We start from the raw sequence: 20,459 nt of genomic DNA, 5'->3' as shown, positions 1-20,459 counted from the left end.
ACTGCGTTACAAAATATACATGGTAATTTTTTGATCGGCATTACATTCTGGACTGTTGATATAACAGATGACTCTATTGGTTTCACGGAAATGGATGTCGACGGCGACTCCTGAAATACAGATGTTTATTATTTTAATTTATTAGTCTAATATAGTAGTCGATAGCAGGCATGTGCAGTTACAGTAATATCTGAGGAAAATTACGTTTTTATGAGAATTTATTATGAAAAGTTTCATCAACTAAAGTAATATTATAAAGCAAAACAAAATAAAATATGAACATTATTTAAAAAAAAAATGACCTTAGTACTTAAAGGGTTTCATTGTAAATGATTTCATACCTCGTTCAAGCCTTCATATTCTAAATTAGTAGAAAGATCAACTGAGTGGTCACTTTTAGACAAAATATTACTGGACGACAAGATTTCATCATCATCCATATTGTTTTCATTATTAATAATTGAAGTACTCGGCCCTACATCCGCACGAAATGTAGTCGACTCTTCCTGTAAAAAATCAATAATAAATATAATTACATATGTAATATGTAACATAAGAAAAGACAGGAGAAAATAGGAAAGAGTATAGGATAAAATCCGGATAGTTGCCACACTTCTCAAAAAGTAGTATTATAAAATATGAATAAAATATATATATCTTCAGAATAATGCCCCTAGGGAGACTATCCGTAGAAAGAACTATGGTGTCCATCTTTTTGGTACGAATATTTACGTTTTTTGCAAAGTAAATGAAAACTATTCAACTAATAATAACTATTAAAAAATTATAAATAAAAAATTTCACTAGCAAGAACTTGTCCGTTTATGCTGATAGTTTTTAAGGCATTTAGGTCTGAAAGAATTGTTCTTATAATTATAATAAAGCGCAATCACTCCTAACGTCCCTAACTTAGTGTAATCAAAACTGAGGCAACTATCCCACTGCCACAATTGTCTAGATTTTATTCTGTATTAGAAGTTATTTACATAGATAAAAATATATAATATTAAACATTAAAGTATACTTACGTTTTGCATTAGAAAATAATTAAAAAATAATTCTTTATATTTTTGTTTTAAAACAATGAACTTTTTGTAACACTGTAAATGATAACCGTGCATTGTGTCACTATTAAAAAAAATGTCACTGTATTTAAAATTCATTTTTTGGCGAAACAATAGCATAATTTTACACTTTTGGAGAGATTCCTCGTTAAATTCTATCACATTTTCACTCCGGCCGCACAAAAAACACATCTTCATTTTTGTCAAGTAAAAACGTCTTTACTCTAAAACGAAAGGTAAGTAACTATTACTTAGTTACTTCTTATGCTCAAAAACAACTCATTTGGCCATCTGCACTTTTATTGCATTTAGAAACAATACATCTTCGAAAATAATTTTATTGCATGTGGTTTGCTTTGTTTGGCGCTGCAAAATGTTTATCTATAGTAAAAAATAGCGAACTAACTAATTGATATTTGCCGACTCCTGGTCATAAATCGTAAATAGCGTTTATTAGTCGGCATTACTGCCGAATTTTCTTGGAATTAATCTTTGCTAACTTAGTTTTGTTTATGATAATTCTATTATATATATATTTTTTTTCCTATGCAAATTATTAAAAGTTGCGTGAGAAAAAAAAAGTTGCGGCAAGCGTTGTCAAATCAAACAAGTAGAGGATGAAGAGAGAGAGAGAGAGAGAGAGAGACAGAGAGTTCATTGAAATATATTTTTCAATATAATTAATTTAAAAAATATCCGCAATAATGGTCACCCTTCATTATATTAAGGAAACATGATGTATATGTATGTATATTAATAGCTTATAGTAGATCGATATTTGTAAACATTTATTTAATTAGATAATTTAGTTGTTTCAAAATGGTAATTTAAATAAATATTAGTATTTAGAAAATAGATTTTGCAAAGACTCAATATTATACATTCATTATTTTACTTGAAAAATAAGGATGATTTCATCTTTAAATAGTTTTCTACGTGTACTTAATATGATTAAAATCATCATTTAACAGGTGAACAATTAGAATAAACATTGATTTTAAGATTGACCTTCTATTATATAATATTTTACTTTAAAACATGGGGCAGACCGCGCATTTCATCGTCTATTCTCATAGTCAAACGGAACCGGAATAAAATATTTCAAACGCTGGCAACCCCAGTTTGCGGCAGGAATTTTCCAGGCAACCCTGTTTTATAGTGTTCAGAAAAAAATAAGCTTTAATTTGATATATAATTCATTAAAAAAACACATGAGTGCAAATTATTAACATTTAGTGACATCTTTAAACCAGGCAACCCTAGACTTGCGGCAGACTGAGAGCTGGCAACCCTTAATTTTCCAATTCCTTATGCGATTATCTTTCAAATGATGTGCGATTCATATAAAAAACGTATTGGTGCAATTATCTCCAAAAACGAGTTACGAAAAAATGAAATTAAAGGTGATTGCGGCAGGATTCTTCCAGGCAACCCAGGTGTAATCTGTTCTACTAATCATGTATTATTCATTAATATAGGTTTAATTAAGAAAACTCGTTTATGCAGGATTCAACGGCCGGATCCCAGGGTATAACATTATTATTTTAAAGACATTATCCTTGCATTGGTAGGTAAAGTTTCAGCTAGTTCATAATAATATCGAAGCAATTCTTTGTATCGCCAAACTTTTTTATTTATGAACCGATTGAAATAAAACAAACACTAAATGTTAAGGAAAGTTGGGCAAAATACAATAGTAAACAATGTTAAAATATTATACAAAATTGTATTTAAATCGGTGGAGCCGTTTCTGAGATTAGCGTGAATAAACGCACAGACAGAGAGACAAACCGACAAACAGAACCGAAAACATTTTTAAAAAATAATTGTTTTAGGTTCTATTACATTAATAGATGCCATCAATGATAGATTTTCTTATATTACTTCTATGTACAGACAGCGATGATTACAGTTTTATTATTAACCGACTTCTGGAAGAAAAGGAGGTTACCAATTTAACTGTATTTTTTTTTACAGATAGGTCTATTGTTTAACCGACTTCTGTAAGAACAGGGGGTTATCAATTCAACTGTTTTTTTTAATGTTTGTTACCTCATAACTTTTGACTTGTGAACGTGACGTGTGAACCGATTTTGATATTTTTTTTTATTTGAAAGGTCCATGTCTGTAATGGTATCTATGAGAAAATCACATAAGTCTTAAATTTGCATTAGGTATGTGCGCGACAAATAGACGAATAAGTCAATGTCGCACCAACCGATTTCGATTTAATCCGATTTTTTATTTGAAAGGATACACTTCAAGGATAGTTTGGTGAAAATTTGGTTAGGTTTCGATTATGGGATCCGGTCAAAATTGAGAAAGTTTGTTTTTTTTTTTGGTAAAAATTTAATTATACTGTAATAGTTATAAGGAAAAACATTGTTAAATTTGATGTCAGCCCAGCAAGGTAGGCAGAGAGAACCTAGTGTTAACACACTCCGTTTCCCAATTTTCCGCCAAAGTCTGGAGGCAGAGCAAAGGAATAAAAACATTAGATATTTCATTAATTATTTCATTTCATGAAGTGGGAATCGAACCCACAACCTATCGCGTTTATGGTCACATTTTGTATCGCCCCTGCGCCTCGACTCCGTCAAAAATCATGTAAAATGGAATCTTAGGTAGGTTAATAAATACAAATATATTTAAAAAATATATCAATTTATTGGTTTAAATCAATATTGACAAAATTAATGTGCTGGGAGGTTATAATGAAAGGACTAACGTAATACTGTATATCGTAACGTACATATAATTTATTCAATTTCTAAATGTCTTTTAAAATAAGGCAAGATGATAAAACAGCACCGAAAAGTTTTTAAATTTCTTTATTAAATAGAATATTAGTCTCACTTTTTGTTCTGTATCATAAATAATTGCTTATAATAATATTTTTTATCTGTGTACAAAATTATAGGCAAGTTATAATATGGAATAATATAAAGCACTCATTTTTAGTTTGTGATAGTCTTCATCTAAATAAATGCCCTTTTTATTTGTGAGGTGCAAAACTACAACAATTTAAAAAAAATCAATACATATAGTAAGAAATAACATCAATTTTTTAACATTTAATTTAATAATTATCAAATTTAAGCACTACAATTGTATGAGTAGTGTTCTCATTAATTTAGTTAAGTTTCATATTTATAATTAATGCAGTGCAATATGTAAAAATCATTTGATAGTGGAAAGGCATGTATTTCAATTGTTTTCCAAATTCAAAAACTAATTATAGTCCTATTCTAAATAACATGTCTACAGATCAAACAAAGAGTATGACAATAGTTTTTAATTTTTAACATATATTGAGTACATTCAATAGAACAGATAATATAAAAATAAGAAATTAATCTAAGACAATTACATACATTTTCAAATTTGGAATACAAAACGTTACAGCCTAACAACATTCATATTAACAAAAGCACACACAATGAAATATAGTGCCAATGCCAATTCACATAAACGAATATTAATTAATCTACTTTAATAGTGGCAACACTGACAGACATATTTTATTAAGCTATTTTACTGGTGGTAACAATGACAGACATATTATATAAAGGCTAGGATTTTTAGAAGTATTTTTATAGTTTAGCTGCAGCATGAAGCAGGGTTGGGGTCTTTGCCAGAGCGCTTGGTTATGTTGAGACGGGTGAATTCCTCAGCTATGGTTGGGTGAATACCCACCGTGTTGATTAATTGTTCCATTGTTATACCGCATCTGGAATTAATTTAATTAATTTAGTAAAAAAGCAATATATTTATTATTTGAGATTGATTGCTACCAGGGATTGTTAATATATTTTTTTATTGTTATTTTTCCGTTATATTTTTTATTGGTGTAGTTAGTTATTCTTAGGTTTCAATGACATGCAATGTCGCTAAAATATGTAAAATAAAATAAAAATCGATTTAAATTCTCTATCAATAATCTAGTATTAATATTTCTTATAAAGTTTTTGTGTAAGTTTTCATAAACTTTTATACGTAAAAAACTAAGTTACAGTAAAGAAATAAAATATACATATTTCAATTACGGGAAAAATTCTCCACATATAATTTTTGAGAGTGGAAATTGAATCCTCCTTATCTTACAAGTCGGTGGTCCATCGCTTCAACCACTAAACTCTCAAATTGAGGTGGAGAGCGGAAAATGTAGTGTGTCTCCTGCCTAAGTTGCTATATGCGGGAAAAAGGGTAAGGCTAATTAAGACAACTTACTTAATAGCGGCAGCGAACCCTTGAATTACTTCACCAGCGACTGGCCCCACGAAGTGGAGTCCCAGAATACGTTGCGGGGCTTCCCTTAGGGCTACAGCCTTTAAATAACAGTTACGAATGCTTCTTTGGGGTATGAAGAATTCTGTTGGTTTGTAGAACGCGTGGTACACTTCTAGGTTGTCAGCACCGAATCTGAAAAAAAAAGAAAATTAATTGAAGTTAGTTCTTAATAGTTAATATCATTTTTTAAGCAATCTAATTATTGCCAGACATATTTATGATAAAAATATCTTAGTTAAAGATGAAAAAAGAAACAAAAATTTTAAAATGATGTCCTAAAAATCTTCTATTTAGAAATCATCATGCCGCAATGGGGCATTCTTTGATGTATGTAAATGTTGGCAGTTCAATTCCCACTCGAGGGAAAAAATATTTTCATCTCCTCCCCCTAGCATGACAAGTTTCCGTTCATAGATATTAACTATTACAAGCACTAATTCTAATTCCTTTAACTTTATGTTCATATACAATTACTACACAACAACTAAAGGTCAAACGTTAAATTGATAATAGAAATAATATCAACGTCAGAATCTGATAAGATATTTACATATTATCTAATGTTATCTACAAATCTATACGATAAATATAGATAGCCGACACTGATTTACAATATAGGGAAAAACGAAATCGCAGACATATATATAGATATTTTTTATCTCAGGTGAAATTACAAAGATTTTTTTTGAGAAAGCATAAAATTTATAACGTAACGGGAAAGTCTTAAAATTCTTAGCGATTATCTTTGGGTAGTGGAGATTTAAGGCAAAAAATGTAAAACTGAAATAGAACCCTCACCTTTCGCTAGCAACCTCTTCGCTCAACCCCACGCAACCATACTCTAACGGGGTGAACACAGTGGTTGCCACATTCTCATAGTCCATCTGCTGGGAACCCCCGGCAAACATCCTTTTCGCCAACAGTCTCCCGGCGTGTATCGCGACCGGCGTCAGTTCCGGCCTCCCTTCGAGGACGTCACCCACTGCATAGATGTGGGGCACGTTTGTTTGTTCTGTTTCGGCTATTACCTTGCCGTGTTCTGATAGTGACTGAAATGTTATATAGTACCATTTATTAATAAAATTATTAATTAAATAATAATGTAATTATAAAATGTAATTACATTATTATTTAATTAATAATTTCACAAGAAACAAGTAGTAAGTTTAATGCCCACTCTCATAATATGAAATATAAATTTATCTGTTAATCTATTTATGTAGGTTATTTTTTTAAATAGGTTATTTAGAAGAAAAATAACTCACATTTACTCCAGCAGCCTTAAGATTGAGTTGTTCAGTAAGCGCGTAACGTCCCGTAGCCAAGAGCACTGTGTCGAAAACATCTTCGCTTCTATTAGTTAGAGATTACATATTTAAATATAGCAAAATATAAGTAATGTGCTCATATTTGACGTATATAGATTTCAACATTCTCTTAGTTTTGTTTGGTAGAGCAACAAACTTTTAAAGGACCATCAGTTAGTTATAAAAGCAAACATGTTCATAATTAAAATTACTAAAATTTAAAATGTACTTTTCCAAAATAAGTTCTAATGAAAAATACAAAACAATCGAAAAACGAGTGGCCAGGCGTGTTGTAGTGGCACAGCGTGTAAATTAATTAAAATTTTCATTTCCACGCCCTGGTAACAACTCCAAAATATGTCAGTGCGTGGGGAACGGAGTGTCTTAGCATTGGGTTTCGATCTGACTAACCTGTTATAGGCGGGATACAGCGTGAAACAAAAAAAATAAAAGACAATCAATACTAACTGTTCCTTAGTCTTCGTATTAATCCACCTGGCCTTCAACTGTCCGTTCTCAAGTTTCTCCACCGACAGTGGGATAGCTCTGTGATGGAACTTAACACCTTTGTCCTCCATCTCAATAGTCACGAGACTTGCCATCTGCTGGTCGAAGCCTCTTAGAGGAACAGACCTGACGAGCACTGTGGCTGAGAAGCCTAGGGAGTTGAGGAAACCAGCGCATTCCAGGCCGATATCTTAAAGAAATATAATGGGTTGAAATTATATTGTTTATTTTATTTTATTGATAAACGTTTTTTACTTCAAGTAAGAAATTTAAGTAAAAAACAGTTTTTTTTCGTCACATAAATTTTTAAAACGTTGACGGAAATTTTGAGTATATAAGTTACTCTTATAGTAATACCAATATACATAAATATCTAAAGAAATAACAGAACGCATTTATACCTATCGTTATAAAACAATTTCCGTTATAAAACTAAAAAAACTCGATAAAAAACTAAAAGACTCGCTCACTAATTAAACAGCCGTCATACGTAATCGATCGCCCGTAACCTTTATAAAGCATTGAGTGAACAAAATAACTTACGAATGAACTAACCTTTTAACTAAAAAGAGCCATAACTTTTTTAAATTATTTAACATTTTCATTTCCTAGCTCTAATAATAAGACAAAACGCGGCATTAAGTACCGCCACTCTATATACAATGCCTCAAAAACTTGGCGAAAAGTAGTGTCGTAGCACTGGGTTTCCTCTTCCTACCTTGCTATATGCGGGGTATAGCGTACAGCTATAAAAGGAAATTCGAATACTTACATCCAGCACCAACGACGAGGGTCTTGCCTGGAGGATGGCTCAAGCTGAAAATATCGTCACTGCTGATACAGTACTCCTTGGCTCCAGGAATATCTGGATAATGAGGTCTTCCACCGACAGCTATGACTATATTCCTAGCCGTAAGTTCCTTCTTGCTCCCATTCTTCATAGTTGCAATAATCGTATGGGGATCTTTAAATTCACCAAGTCCATTGATGTACTCAATCTGCTTTTCCCTCAAGTCGACCCGAGTTACCCAGTTAACTGATTTGATGTGATTTTGTACGGCTTGTGTTAGTTCTGCCCAGTTTATTTTGACTTGCTGCAATGAGGGTACCTCCCACCCGTACGCGACTGCTTCCTAAAATATTATTTTAATATAAAATTTATTTTTCATGTATACGTAGAAAACCATATAAAGATAGAAAGATACTTTAGTTTTAAAAGTTTCTACCTAAGAAAAATTAAATAAAAAACAGACATTTCTGAATTTAATAACATTTAAAATATATTACAAAATACAATAATTTTATTAAGACAAGTAATTGAGTACTATACAAAAATTTAAAAGTAATGCTGCAATTTTCTGATTAAATAGTAAAAAAGTTGATAACATCTTTAATTTAGGCCAAAAGCCATTAAACGGTCAACGTAACACGTTATTAGCGAGCATTCTGGTAATTAAAGGAACAATATTTTTTTACTATCTAATTTAGAGACCGTCCGAAACTAAACATAGACAAACTTAACATTTTATTGTAAAAAATCAGGCTCTTAATTAAATTTATATATAAGGAAAAGAACGTTTAAAGGTTCAACAGGAAGTAGGGTTAGCAAGAAGCCAGACCCTGGATTAATGCCAGGAGGAAGATAGAATAGAATAACCAAATGTGAGTATTAGTAATGTATAAATAAGCATTTAGGTTACGTTCAAAGCAATATTTGTATTTTTTCTTAACACACGATCAATATCTGCGACTGACTATATTTTACTAGTTGGATTATGCATTAAGAAAAATAAGAAAATGTGTTGAGAATTGAGCCTCAATTTTTTTTTACTTTAAATAAAACAGAAAATCAACTTTTAAAATTGTTTAGAAAAAAAAAAAAAAAAAAAGTATTATTACGTAATAAAATAAATCTTATATTTGTATTACCTATATGAAGATCAATCAATGCATGAGGTATGCGGGAACGCAACGATTACACATTAGTCATTTAACAATACGTGAGATCGGAAACGATTAGGTATATTCTCGATGCTTTTTTATTATGCTAATAACTTAGATTCAAGGGCATGAATAAAAATAAAAAATATGTTTTAAAATCTAGATAATAAATAAATCTCCGCTTCTATAATTAGCTATTTTGTTATAGTTACAATCTACTAATGTTTCATCGAAAGTAATATCATGAAGTGCTATTTAGATGTTAAATATTAGACCCTGCAAAACTACATAGGTATGCAATCCTACAGCCTTTTATTGTTATTTTAAGTGAGGGGTGGTTCATTGACGCATTTCTCCGTGACCAATGGCCAAATCATTTGCCACCTAAATATTCAAAAGTCATGAATACTTGCAGAATACCAAAGTGGCATTAGGAGCCATATTTATGTACATCAAAGATCTGAACACGCACCTAACAGTTAACAAATATTGTCACTTATAGTTAGATATTTTTCCACTGTAATAAGAGCTCCATTACGACATCATTTGACTCGGTCTGTTGACTGTCGCGCGTCGCACAGTCTTACAACAGAGTAAGCAAAAAAAACTTAAGAAACTAATAAACATTAAGTTCTTTATGTGCCTAATAATAATAAGAAAAAAATCAACTAAATTATATTGATATACCTATGTATGTAAGAATATGTAACATATTCTTATCGATAATATCAAAATAACATCAAGATAAAGTATAATACTGATATCTAATGTCTTGCTACAAATATCTTTAGAACATTAATTCAAAAGGACCAAACGATCAATGCTTTATCATTTTTTTCTTTATATAAAAATAGTTGCTGTATCTTAGAAATGATTTTAGCTTTGAATAGATATATCTGTATAAAGTTTTATTTTTATTATAATTCTGGGGCACAAGACTATTCAGGGACGGGCAGAGACCACCCTATCCCCCTATTCCTAGGTTCATGATCATAGCTTATATTTTTTCATACTCGTATATGTAATATGCACCCAACAAATAGCGGTAAGAACATATTTCACTTATATGTTGTATTTTATTACACAACGTGTGAGACGATAACGCGTCTATCAGCGCTATCTATGATCACACTACGTTCATCAAGTATGAGATATCAGTTATTATTTTTATTTTATTATAACAATTAATATATAATTTTAGCAATTTATTACAGACTAGCGACCCCCACCCGAAAACATTTTTTTATGTGAATTTCAATTCTTTATGTGAATAACTTTCGTGATTTAATAACATTAATATTTTAAAGACAATATTTATATATTGAAAACGAAAGTTTCAGCCATTTCACTAAAACATTTATTTTGTAGCAATACTGTGGCATACAATGTGTGTGTGCATTGAAATAAAACAAACACTACTAAACCGTTTCTGAGATTAGCGTGAAGACAATAAACTTAAAATATTTTTATTATTTATATTAGATTATATTAATAAAATATACCACCTATAAGTTTTCTCATATATCTTCTATGTACAGGCAGCGATGAGTTCTTTCAATTTTACGTATCCATCTTATCATGCAAAATTGATATACTACATCATTTCGACCTTTAATCCCCTCAAACTTAAACATAACAAATGTAAGGGAAGTAGGTAGGTCGATCACGTTGATCTTATATAAAAAATGCTAGATGGTAATAATCAAAGTTGCAGTTTGATACCAGACAACCTAGAACTATTGCTTACCATAATTTTGCCAAAATGTTGTTAATGTTTTTCAATACGGAAATTTAAAATAGACATTACAATAGACATTAACCTTGAGACATTTTCTAGGATTGTAGTCTACTCGTATACTATAGCGGCGTATTACAGAACGCTATTTGCTTAATATAAGCTACCGACTTCCTTGTTTCATGACTACGGTGCATACTCTAAGAATCTAGGCGTAAGTATGGATTTATAACTGATATTTTTTTTTAGTTGCAGGATGTAGGTTTGACATGAATAATTTATACTAATATTATGAGAACAAACAATTTGTCTAGTTGAACGAAATAATCTCAGGAACTGTTAACAGAATGAAATTGAAAAATGTGTTTTTATTAGAACATCCATTCATCGAGAAAGACTATAGGTATACTTGATATTTGTTATCACATTATTCGTTTCAACATAACACACTGCAGCTTCAGCCTAGGCTGTGGCTTCAATACCCGCTCCAGTAAATAATTATAAATATATATTTCCATTTTTTCGCTATGATGTCGAGGTAAAGAGCGGCGTTGAGCTCCGCCACTCAACACGCAATGCCTCCAGAAGTGGGGGGCAAAGTGTCTTAACACTGGGTTCCCTCTGCCTACTCTGTATCCCGCGATACAGCGTAAAGTTGATATAATTTATTTAAAAAAATAAAGCTTTGATTTGGAATAGACCAAAAAAACAACCAAAACAAATTGACTAATACAAAAATAACTCAAAACCACAAATATGAGGATATTCGAGTTACCTTACAAATAGCAAGTCATAGTATATAAATGGTAACTTGGTAACGTACATATAAAAATGTCGATACTGTGATACAATTATTTCATGTTATTATATTACCATGTTATGCCACGAATGACTCATAACACACGCGGAAATATGAGAATAGCTAGCTGTATTTAAAATTAAAACTAGCACCATAACGCTCCAATATTTTAATAATACAAAAAGATGTCAATTAGATTTACTTAAGTGTCATTAAATCGGTGCAAACACTGTACTGTCGACCTAATTTAAGTATAGATTGCTGCACAGATTTGGAAGTGGATTGAAAGTTCGCTATTCTTATATTTTAATGCACATGGCATTAAAATTAATTATTGATCCTATTATTCAATGAAAAGCATATTTTGCTCACTCTGAAAATGTACTTTTGGCGATGTTAACAAACGGAGAGAAGCATATAAGACAACTTGTAGCTAGAAGAGTTCTATGCCAAGGTCAGAGCTCGTCTAGCTCGGCCTCCCCAAGTCCGGTGACGCTGTAGAGGCCGATATGGCCAACAGCATACTGCTCAATCGAAAAACGAAAACGAAAAAACGGAAGAGTTCTAAAAGCGCGTAATTCACCTATAATGGAAAGACTAACACGCACTTTTGAAGTGCCTAAGCTCAATTTGGGTGCTAAATGTTATATTGAATTATTACTAGCTTATTAATAGCAAAAAAAACAACTTCGATCCACCTATTCTAAGAAATCAAACGAATGATAAACTTATTCAGATTATAGAGTAAAAGAGTAACGAAAGGGTATTTATTGTTTATTATGCTGCTTCGCGAGACACGAGCAGTTCAGCGAAGTTGTTATAAAAAACCAATAAATGGTATGATTTATGCAAAACTTGCTTCTAGGAAATTTATGCCGAAGTTCGATAGTAGGCGGGATTTTTTGTATAAAAATAAATATTTTTTTGATAACTTTTAATGTGTATTTGTTTAAGTTTTATGTTTCTAACGTTAATATATGTCTTTCTCTGACTACTTGTTATGTTTTTTTTTAGAGTATTTTAAGAAATTTTTATTAAAGAACTATGACATTTCGTAATACATGTTTTTTTTTCAAAAACTTAAACTTAAACTGTTTAAATATACGGTTTTCCGCTTAAACTATAACTACATATAGTAGTATACTACAACATAATATTACTATTAGAATTTGAATCACAAACTTTTTTTTTCCATAGTAAAGTGACCCACCCTAATGTATAACAATGTACAAAGTAAGACTGAATATTTACTCTGTGTATACATATATTTAATAAAAGTTTCATAATTTATAGCAGTTTCATAGATTAGATATCAGGGGATTTATTATGACACTATGTGAGGCTATTGATATGTTGTAGTAAACTAATTATAATATGTCACATACAATGGTTTCAAACTAAGCAAATATTACTTAATAACGTTAATTTAAAGCAATACAACATCAAATTTAAATTAAAATTAAATACTATTTTTATGTTACTATTTCATATTAAAGATTATTTATTTGCTTTTACTTGGTGTATCTTGTATTTATCTACTGTGGTTTAATTTGTCAATGTGGGCTATGGCCCTTCAATCAAAATAAAAACATTCTAAATTATATAAGCATCAATTAATTCGTTAATTGTTTAATAAAATATGTATTGTGATATTTTAGTTGAAATTTTTGAGTTTAGAAGATAAGTAATCTAAAGAGAAAGAATTCAAATTATAGGAATGTTCACACATTGCATCATACCACAAGTTGCTGTTAAAGTTGGTCAAAAAAATATAATTTTGTAACATTACTTTTAAAAAAAAAACAACTACATTTTTAAAAAAAATTAAAAACTAGTGAAATAAAGTCATAAAACATTTGCATTTCTTGATAACTCATATAATGGCGGACAAAATATCTACATATCAAAAACTTATCATAAGAAGTATGAGCCTCATATTAAATACATACCTATAGTAGACCTTCTCTGTTTTATTAATATATTTTCTAGAATTATGTATGAAGTAATTTTGTGCCTTTTTTAAGTTTCCTTTTTGGTTTATACAAAAGCATTTATTAATTTAAATAATATATGTAAACTAAGTACTGCTATTGTGAGAATTTCTCCACTATTGTTAGTAAAACCCAGTTTCTAGGTTTAAATTAAGTGAAAACATAAACAACATAATAAAAGGTGAGAAACTATTGAGAAATAAAAAGTATGTTAACTGTACTGTAAACATTTCTATAGTTAGTAGTGTAGTTTTTCATATTAATTAAGTAAAAGTTAAATATTTAAAAAAAATGACATATATTTATCAGAATTATGCAATTTTTTTTAAACTTTAACATAAAATTTCTTAGAACAAAATAATGGTCTCAGTAAAATCTTTTAAAGAAAGTATTTCTAAAAGGAAGGGTCTGTTACTGTATTATGTCTGGTTACTTGATAACTGTAATAGTGTGTGTTTTTATACTGAAAAATCACATATTTTTATTGTTTATAATTTTGCACTAGATATAAAGCAAAGAGCAAATAAATATATAAGTATCATATAAATATGGTAAAAATATTGTAAAAAAAAATATGATATAGAATTGTTATGTATAATTTTTCTTCAAAGAATTATTATTACCATGTAAAAAATATTAAAAAACCACAGCAACATTAAAATGAAACTGATATTGCTAAGTTTCTAGTGTGTGATAGCTACAGTGTAGTGTGGAGTATTAACTACATGTAAATATATATAATGATAAAACATGAATATAGAATTTCAAAAACCACAAACAGCACTTAGCTAATAGTTATTACTTTGATAATAACTACAGTGAAATAAGATTACCAGTTCTATATACCAGTGCAAACTAAAAATCCTAAAATTATATATTACTAAAAAGATCCAACCATTTAATCCAAAGCCAAAGGAATTCAAGATTTGGGAGGGAGGGAGTAGAAGTCCAAGGAGAACGGAGGACTTACCATATCCTATAAATACAAAAAATATTTTACCAATTGCACATTATAAGAAAATTGCAGCATTACTATTCCGAAAATAATAAGACAAAATATTGAGATATAAATCATAACAGAATACTTACATGAATACCTTCCCCAAGTAATGCAGCTTGATGCATCAGCTTCTTAGGAATACATCCAACATTGACACAAGTGCCTCCAAGACCCCACTTTGATCCTTGTGGTGATGGCTGAACATAATCTAATACAGCAACTTTTGCCCCTTGATTAATTGCCTCCTTAGCACAGGCCAGGCCTCCGGACCCACCACCAATGACAGCCAAATCATAGTCGAAAGACCCATCTACAATGTGCAGATGATACCATAACAAAGTGCATTTTGTATAATAATTTTAAATTATATCTCATATTTATATGTGACATATTTATATGTGACATATTTATACGTGAAATTTGGATAGATGTTTATTTTCATAATGTGGACACCCAATAAGAACAGATTTTGAAAATTTTCAAAAGGGATGAAATAGAGGTGGAAGTTTGTAGGGAAAAATCACCACCATTATTTTGTTCTTATACTTTAGTTGTCTGTACCAATCATAATAAATTTTATGTACAGTGCAGTATTACAGCAAAACAAGACACAATTTATTTTTTTTCTTATGTCCACAACACATCCAACCACCTAGTGTTGTTACCAAAAGAAATATATTTACTTAAACAGTAGTTTTTTAAATATGTATTCTAATGTATTTAATTTTCTTATACAAAAATGAAAAGGTAATATTACTGGTTGTATTATCTATGTAATTAACTCATTCTAGTCATTTTACTGGGCTGGTTACTTATGTATCAAGACAAGTAAGTCGGCATTAACGAACTTCTTTCAGATATTAGCTTCAACAAAATAGAGGTTATGTTGTAACTAAGAAAACCAAGGTTACTATTTAGTTATACATACTAACTTACTAGCAAAGGTGCGCCTCGAGAACACAAAAAAACATTCGGTTCTATTGAAAGGTTTCACATAATTACTTATTCTTAAGAAATTATTGAGAATTGACATATTGACGCGCTATTAAATGTGACAGAGACAGTCTCACAGTTCACTAGAAATATTTCGCCAGTAAAGAGATAACTTCGTATAGCACGTACGAATTATAATAGTTGTAAAATTCTCAATATGAAGACCGCACTAATTACCGGAGCGAACCGTGGCTTAGGACTTGGATTCGTAAAAAAATTATTAAAACACAACAAGATTGAGAATATATTCGCAACTTGCCGACGCAAGTCTGAGGTAATAAATTGAACATTGTACTCACCTATAGGTGCCATTTTCAATTAAAATTTGTCACTGAATATTTAACACTTCAACACAGAGTGTGTGTCTTTTCGACAACGGTACAAAATAATAAGGCGGAATGTACGTCGCGTATTTTATAAAGCAGTTTTTAGTATCGCTGGAATGGTGGAAAGAGACAACATGAGGCAATCCGTCCTAGCGGCGAGTCGAGCATGACTTGACAGATGACGTCACCTGCGACGTTTGTAGAGAAGTGCAATGACGGTGCTAGTCGAGAATCGAGATGATTCTTAAACTTGTGGAACACCGGGATATTTCGCAACTGTTACAATGTAGTGGAAGAAAACGTATTGCATTTTATTAACATCTTTAATCGTAATATAATAGAAATAAAACAAAAACAAATATGTATATATAAAAAAAGGATTATGTCTCCTGTTTCATATCATATGGATCAATATAATATAGCTATTATTCAAAGTAACCTTATCTTTTTTTTTAATTATGTATGTATTAGAAAATATACAACACAATTATTTTTACTTCTTTTTTACAAAATACGCTTGTTAATCATTGCTATCAAGGACCCAGAGGAACTATTGCTACACTGCTGTAATTAAATATTGATTTTTTAAAATATTAGCATATAACTTTCTTACTTAGTAATAATTATTGTATGCGAACAAATATAACTTTTGCTGATCATATCACAGAAAAAATATTTAAACGAAATATATAAATAAAAAATAGTATAAAATTCAAAAATACATATTTGGATACTAGTATGTCTGTTATTGTATCTTCTTATTCTGCATGTTATTGTATCTCCTTTTATTATATTACAGGAGCTGAGTACACTTTCGAAAAACAACAAAAATCTCCACATCTTACATCTAGGTACTTATTATTTACACGTATATTTAATTAGTATAGAAAACGCTTACAGAAAAAGAAAATGCTTAAAGAAACTTTAAATTTATTTTTAATATACAGTTTGCTACATTACTTGTCTAACACTTACAATTTAATGTAATGTTACAATGTGATTTCATTAATTTTTATTTGTAGATGTTACAGACTTAAAACAAATTGATGATATAGCAATACAAGTAAAGGAAGTTATAGGCGATAAGGGTCTGAACCTCTTAATCAACAATGCTGGAGTTAGCACAAAGTTTACAAAACTAGGTTTGGTAAAGGCGGATAATTTACTGCAAAATCTGACTGTTAATACCATTGCACCTATTATGCTAACAAAGGTATAAAATTATAACTATCTATAAATTGAGTCTAAGTTGTGCATATCTGTGAAAGTTATTTTAAAGCAAATAAATTGAAAACACAATATATTATTTTGTCGTGAATATTTCATTTCATATTTTATATAATTGTCAATTTATATTATTATTATATAATTTTCAGGCTCTCCTGCCATTGCTTAAACAGGCATCAGAGGCTAATAGTGACAAACCGATGGGTTCCGAACGAGCAGCCGTTGTAAACATGAGTTCTATATTAGGATCCATTGCGGACAATGATAAAGGAGGTTTTTATCCATATAGATGTTCAAAGGTATTTTGTTATATACTTTCACATTACTTATTAAATTTTATCATAGGTCGATAGACATATCACTTTAAAATATAGCAACATTGATGACGTAAAAGATAATGTAATATTTTAGTAAAAAAAAATGGAATAGAATTTCCAAATTCTTTTACTAAAATATTACAAAATATCTACGTAAAATATTAGATATATTTTTCTAATATTTCTTATTTCACAAATTACTTATCCACAGGCAGCACTAAACGCAGCAACCAAATCTATGAGTATAGATTTGAAAAGGGATCAAATTATTATCATATCCATGCATCCAGGGTGGGTGAAGACTGAAATGGGCGGTAGTAACGCACCGCTAGAAGTAGACACCAGTGTATCTGGTATGCTTGAAACTATTCAGAATCTTCGAGAGGAACATAACGGCAAATTCTTACAATACAACGGCTCTGAGCTCTCATGGTGAACATAAAATGTTGTAAACATGCAATGACCATACAGTTCACGCTACACGCGTTCACTAGATGATAGTTCATAGGTAAAGGAATAAAATAAAGATATAGATTTTTTTGTATTTTTCTTTCTATTAAAATGATTAACAATGACAGACATATATTAAAGTTTTAATTCAAATTTATTTTTAACATCATAGAGGAGCCGAAGAGTGGACTTTCTGGATTTACTAAAGCGCGGCAGATTAATATACTGGGGAATTTCTTGTACTCGGTTTCGTACTTCCACTAAATATGAGCTCCATATATATGGTCTATGATAAAAGATCAGATTCGTAAAAAAACCATTAATATTCTCGACGTGTCTGAGTTTGAGTTTCTGAGAGTGATGTCAAGAAGGGGGAGTGACTGAGTTAACCGCGAGATAGCAAAACTGTGTGGCCACGTAGGTATTTCGCAATGCAATCAACTTCGGCGAGCACTTCGCCGAGGAACTTCACGCGTAGTGTAGTGGGCACTTATAAGATTTTACTTAAAAATATCTTACCTCTCCAAGCAGGCACCGGTAGCTCAGTAGCAGTAGTACTCAGTGTGGGCTTACTTATTTGATCTAAAAAAGGTAAAATAGATTAGAGTTTTATGCGATTGTTAAATCCGTACAGCAAAAGCTATTCAATATATATTTGGTAAAGAGTTTATAGGCGCCAACTTGTTATTATAAAATAGAACCGATATATAAAAGGTACCGACACTTGAGGATAACAAGATTATAATATTTCTATTTTAGCAAAAAGTTAAAAACACTATTGCCCGCAAATAGCAGAGCGAAGAAATTAAAATATTAAAATCCGGACAAACGCGGGTCGGCTTACCACCGAAAGTAGTAAAGTATAGTTTTCAGATTTTTTCCTGAACAAGTAGGTACATAGGTACTACTTGTAGATACTGGGTGCCAAATTTCATAATTCTAGGTTAACCGGAAGTATCATATTAATTTTGATTCCCTTCATCAAAGGCATCAGAGGCAAAGCGCGGCGTTCAGTTCTGTCTCCAGAATTCGGCAGAAAGTGGGCAACGGAGTGTCTTAACACTAGGTTGCCAGACTCACTCTGCCTTCCCTGATATGTGCGGGATACAGAGCCTCGTTCCCCGTCACTTTTAGTAGGAATCGAACCCACAACCGTCACGTTTACAACCACACGCTTGTGCCCCTCCGCCACGACGTTGTCCTCTCTCTCTACATACAGTTTAAACGCAATTATGATGTTTTGAATTTTATAAGAGAAGCGCCTGGAAATAATAAAGTAAGTATAAGTATATTACAACAAATTGCTTCCCGAATTTTATATTTATGTGAATTAATCATGTGAATTTATGTGAATTTTTCAAGCAAGCTAATGATTGAAGAATTGAAGCAATAAAACAAATTAATCGATTGTATTGATTATTAAGTGAAAATATATAAATATTTCACATACTAGTTCTATACAACCTTGAGTTCTGACGTAGTTTTATGACAAATTACAATAATATTATGATAATATGCATAGGTACTGTGACATATTTTTTTTATAAATTCAATAAAATAGTATTTAAAAAATATATGTATACAAAGAAAGTTATCAAAAAATATAAAGATGTAAGGCCCGGAAAGGTAGGTACACTGTTTATTAAATAAATAGTATAATACCTAACCATTTATAAACAAACGTTAGAAGTATACTGGTATACAATTTTTTTTCAACAATTTTACTATCATATAACATAAAGTTGAAGGTGAATAGAGCTACTTACTAAACTGGTTACAGGTACTCCGATAGGGACACAGATCACTGAAGTCCATGATTGCTTGCAGCTTACATAATCACATACTAAACTGCTTTTAAAAAAAAATTCTACGTGATATTATACAAAGAAATAAAAAAAGATTTAATCTAACTCAGAAAAGATTGACATTGTTATTTGACAACAATAAATCATTATGATTTAACATAAGTTTTCGTATATCTGCAAAACGTAATATTATAAATCTTTATTTTTGTAATGATCATATTGTAATTTTTGTTCTTTTTTAAACTTCGCACGTCGGTTTTATTATTGCATTTCTTACATATTTGCACTTTGATATTTGTCTGCTATTTACAGACATTAGATATTATATAGATGATAGTAGAGCCCCACAAATCGGTTTGTCTATTTCGATGGGCCGATGGCCTTCCATTAAATCTACCCACCTAATAAGAGCGTGCAGTGTTTCCAACCCTATTGTCTTAACAGTAAATTGACTGTTTTTACCTTGGTATCTCTGTTTTCTGTTTTAATCCTCATATCTGTTTTTGTTAATTGTTATTATTAATAAAAATAATGACATTTATTAACTTTATTTTATTTTCTTTATAAATCTGAACGTAGTTGTATAATTTTTAACTAGTTATTGTATTTTATTGTTTTCTACAGGTTTTTTTACGTTCCATATGCTGTTGTTTGCTTTCCTGAGGTTGGCAATACTGTATCCGCAACTGAACCGGCAATATCTCGAA

The 20,459-nt window shown here is 30.6% G+C and overlaps 2 protein-coding genes across 5 annotated transcripts; one reads left to right on the top strand and one right to left on the bottom strand.

Annotated features, from left to right (window-relative positions):
• Positions 1-1,695: 1,695 nt before the first annotated feature.
• Positions 1,696-18,036, top strand: sni (SDR family oxidoreductase sniffer). 2 transcript variants are annotated; one of them, XM_085204079.1, is made up of 5 exons: positions 1,696-2,592; positions 16,753-16,804; positions 16,976-17,166; positions 17,330-17,479; positions 17,709-18,036. In XM_085204079.1, exons 1-5 carry the CDS (start codon positions 2,392-2,394, stop codon positions 17,931-17,933), a joined length of 819 nt encoding a protein of 272 aa, XP_085060205.1. In that variant the 5' UTR covers positions 1,696-2,391; the 3' UTR covers positions 17,934-18,036. The 2 variants fall into 2 exon arrangements, with proteins under 2 accessions (XP_085060205.1, XP_085060206.1); XM_085204080.1 differs by lacking the exon at positions 1,696-2,592 and adding an exon at positions 15,767-15,901.
• Positions 3,712-19,968, bottom strand: Trxr1 (Thioredoxin reductase 1). 3 transcript variants are annotated; one of them, XM_085204075.1, is made up of 9 exons: positions 19,714-19,968; positions 18,467-18,529; positions 14,724-14,944; positions 7,941-8,301; positions 7,130-7,358; positions 6,620-6,707; positions 6,153-6,403; positions 5,295-5,486; positions 3,712-4,794 (listed from the first exon to the last, which is right to left on the bottom strand). In XM_085204075.1, exons 1-9 carry the CDS (start codon positions 19,760-19,762, stop codon positions 4,665-4,667), a joined length of 1,584 nt encoding a protein of 527 aa, XP_085060201.1. In that variant the 5' UTR covers positions 19,763-19,968; the 3' UTR covers positions 3,712-4,664. The 3 variants fall into 3 exon arrangements, with proteins under 3 accessions (XP_085060201.1, XP_085060204.1, XP_085060203.1); XM_085204078.1 differs by lacking the exons at positions 18,467-18,529; positions 19,714-19,968 and adding an exon at positions 15,927-16,174; XM_085204077.1 differs by lacking the exons at positions 18,467-18,529; positions 19,714-19,968 and adding an exon at positions 15,571-15,711.
• Positions 19,969-20,459: the final 491 nt, after the last annotated feature.

The sequence above is a fragment of the Heliconius melpomene genome, chromosome 20, assembly GCF_056956725.1.
Source record: "Heliconius melpomene rosina isolate 202511_hmr_F chromosome 20, ASM5695672v1, whole genome shotgun sequence".
Lineage (NCBI taxonomy): Eukaryota > Metazoa > Arthropoda > Insecta > Lepidoptera > Nymphalidae > Heliconius > Heliconius melpomene.
This window is presented reverse-complemented; position numbering and strand designations above follow the sequence as displayed.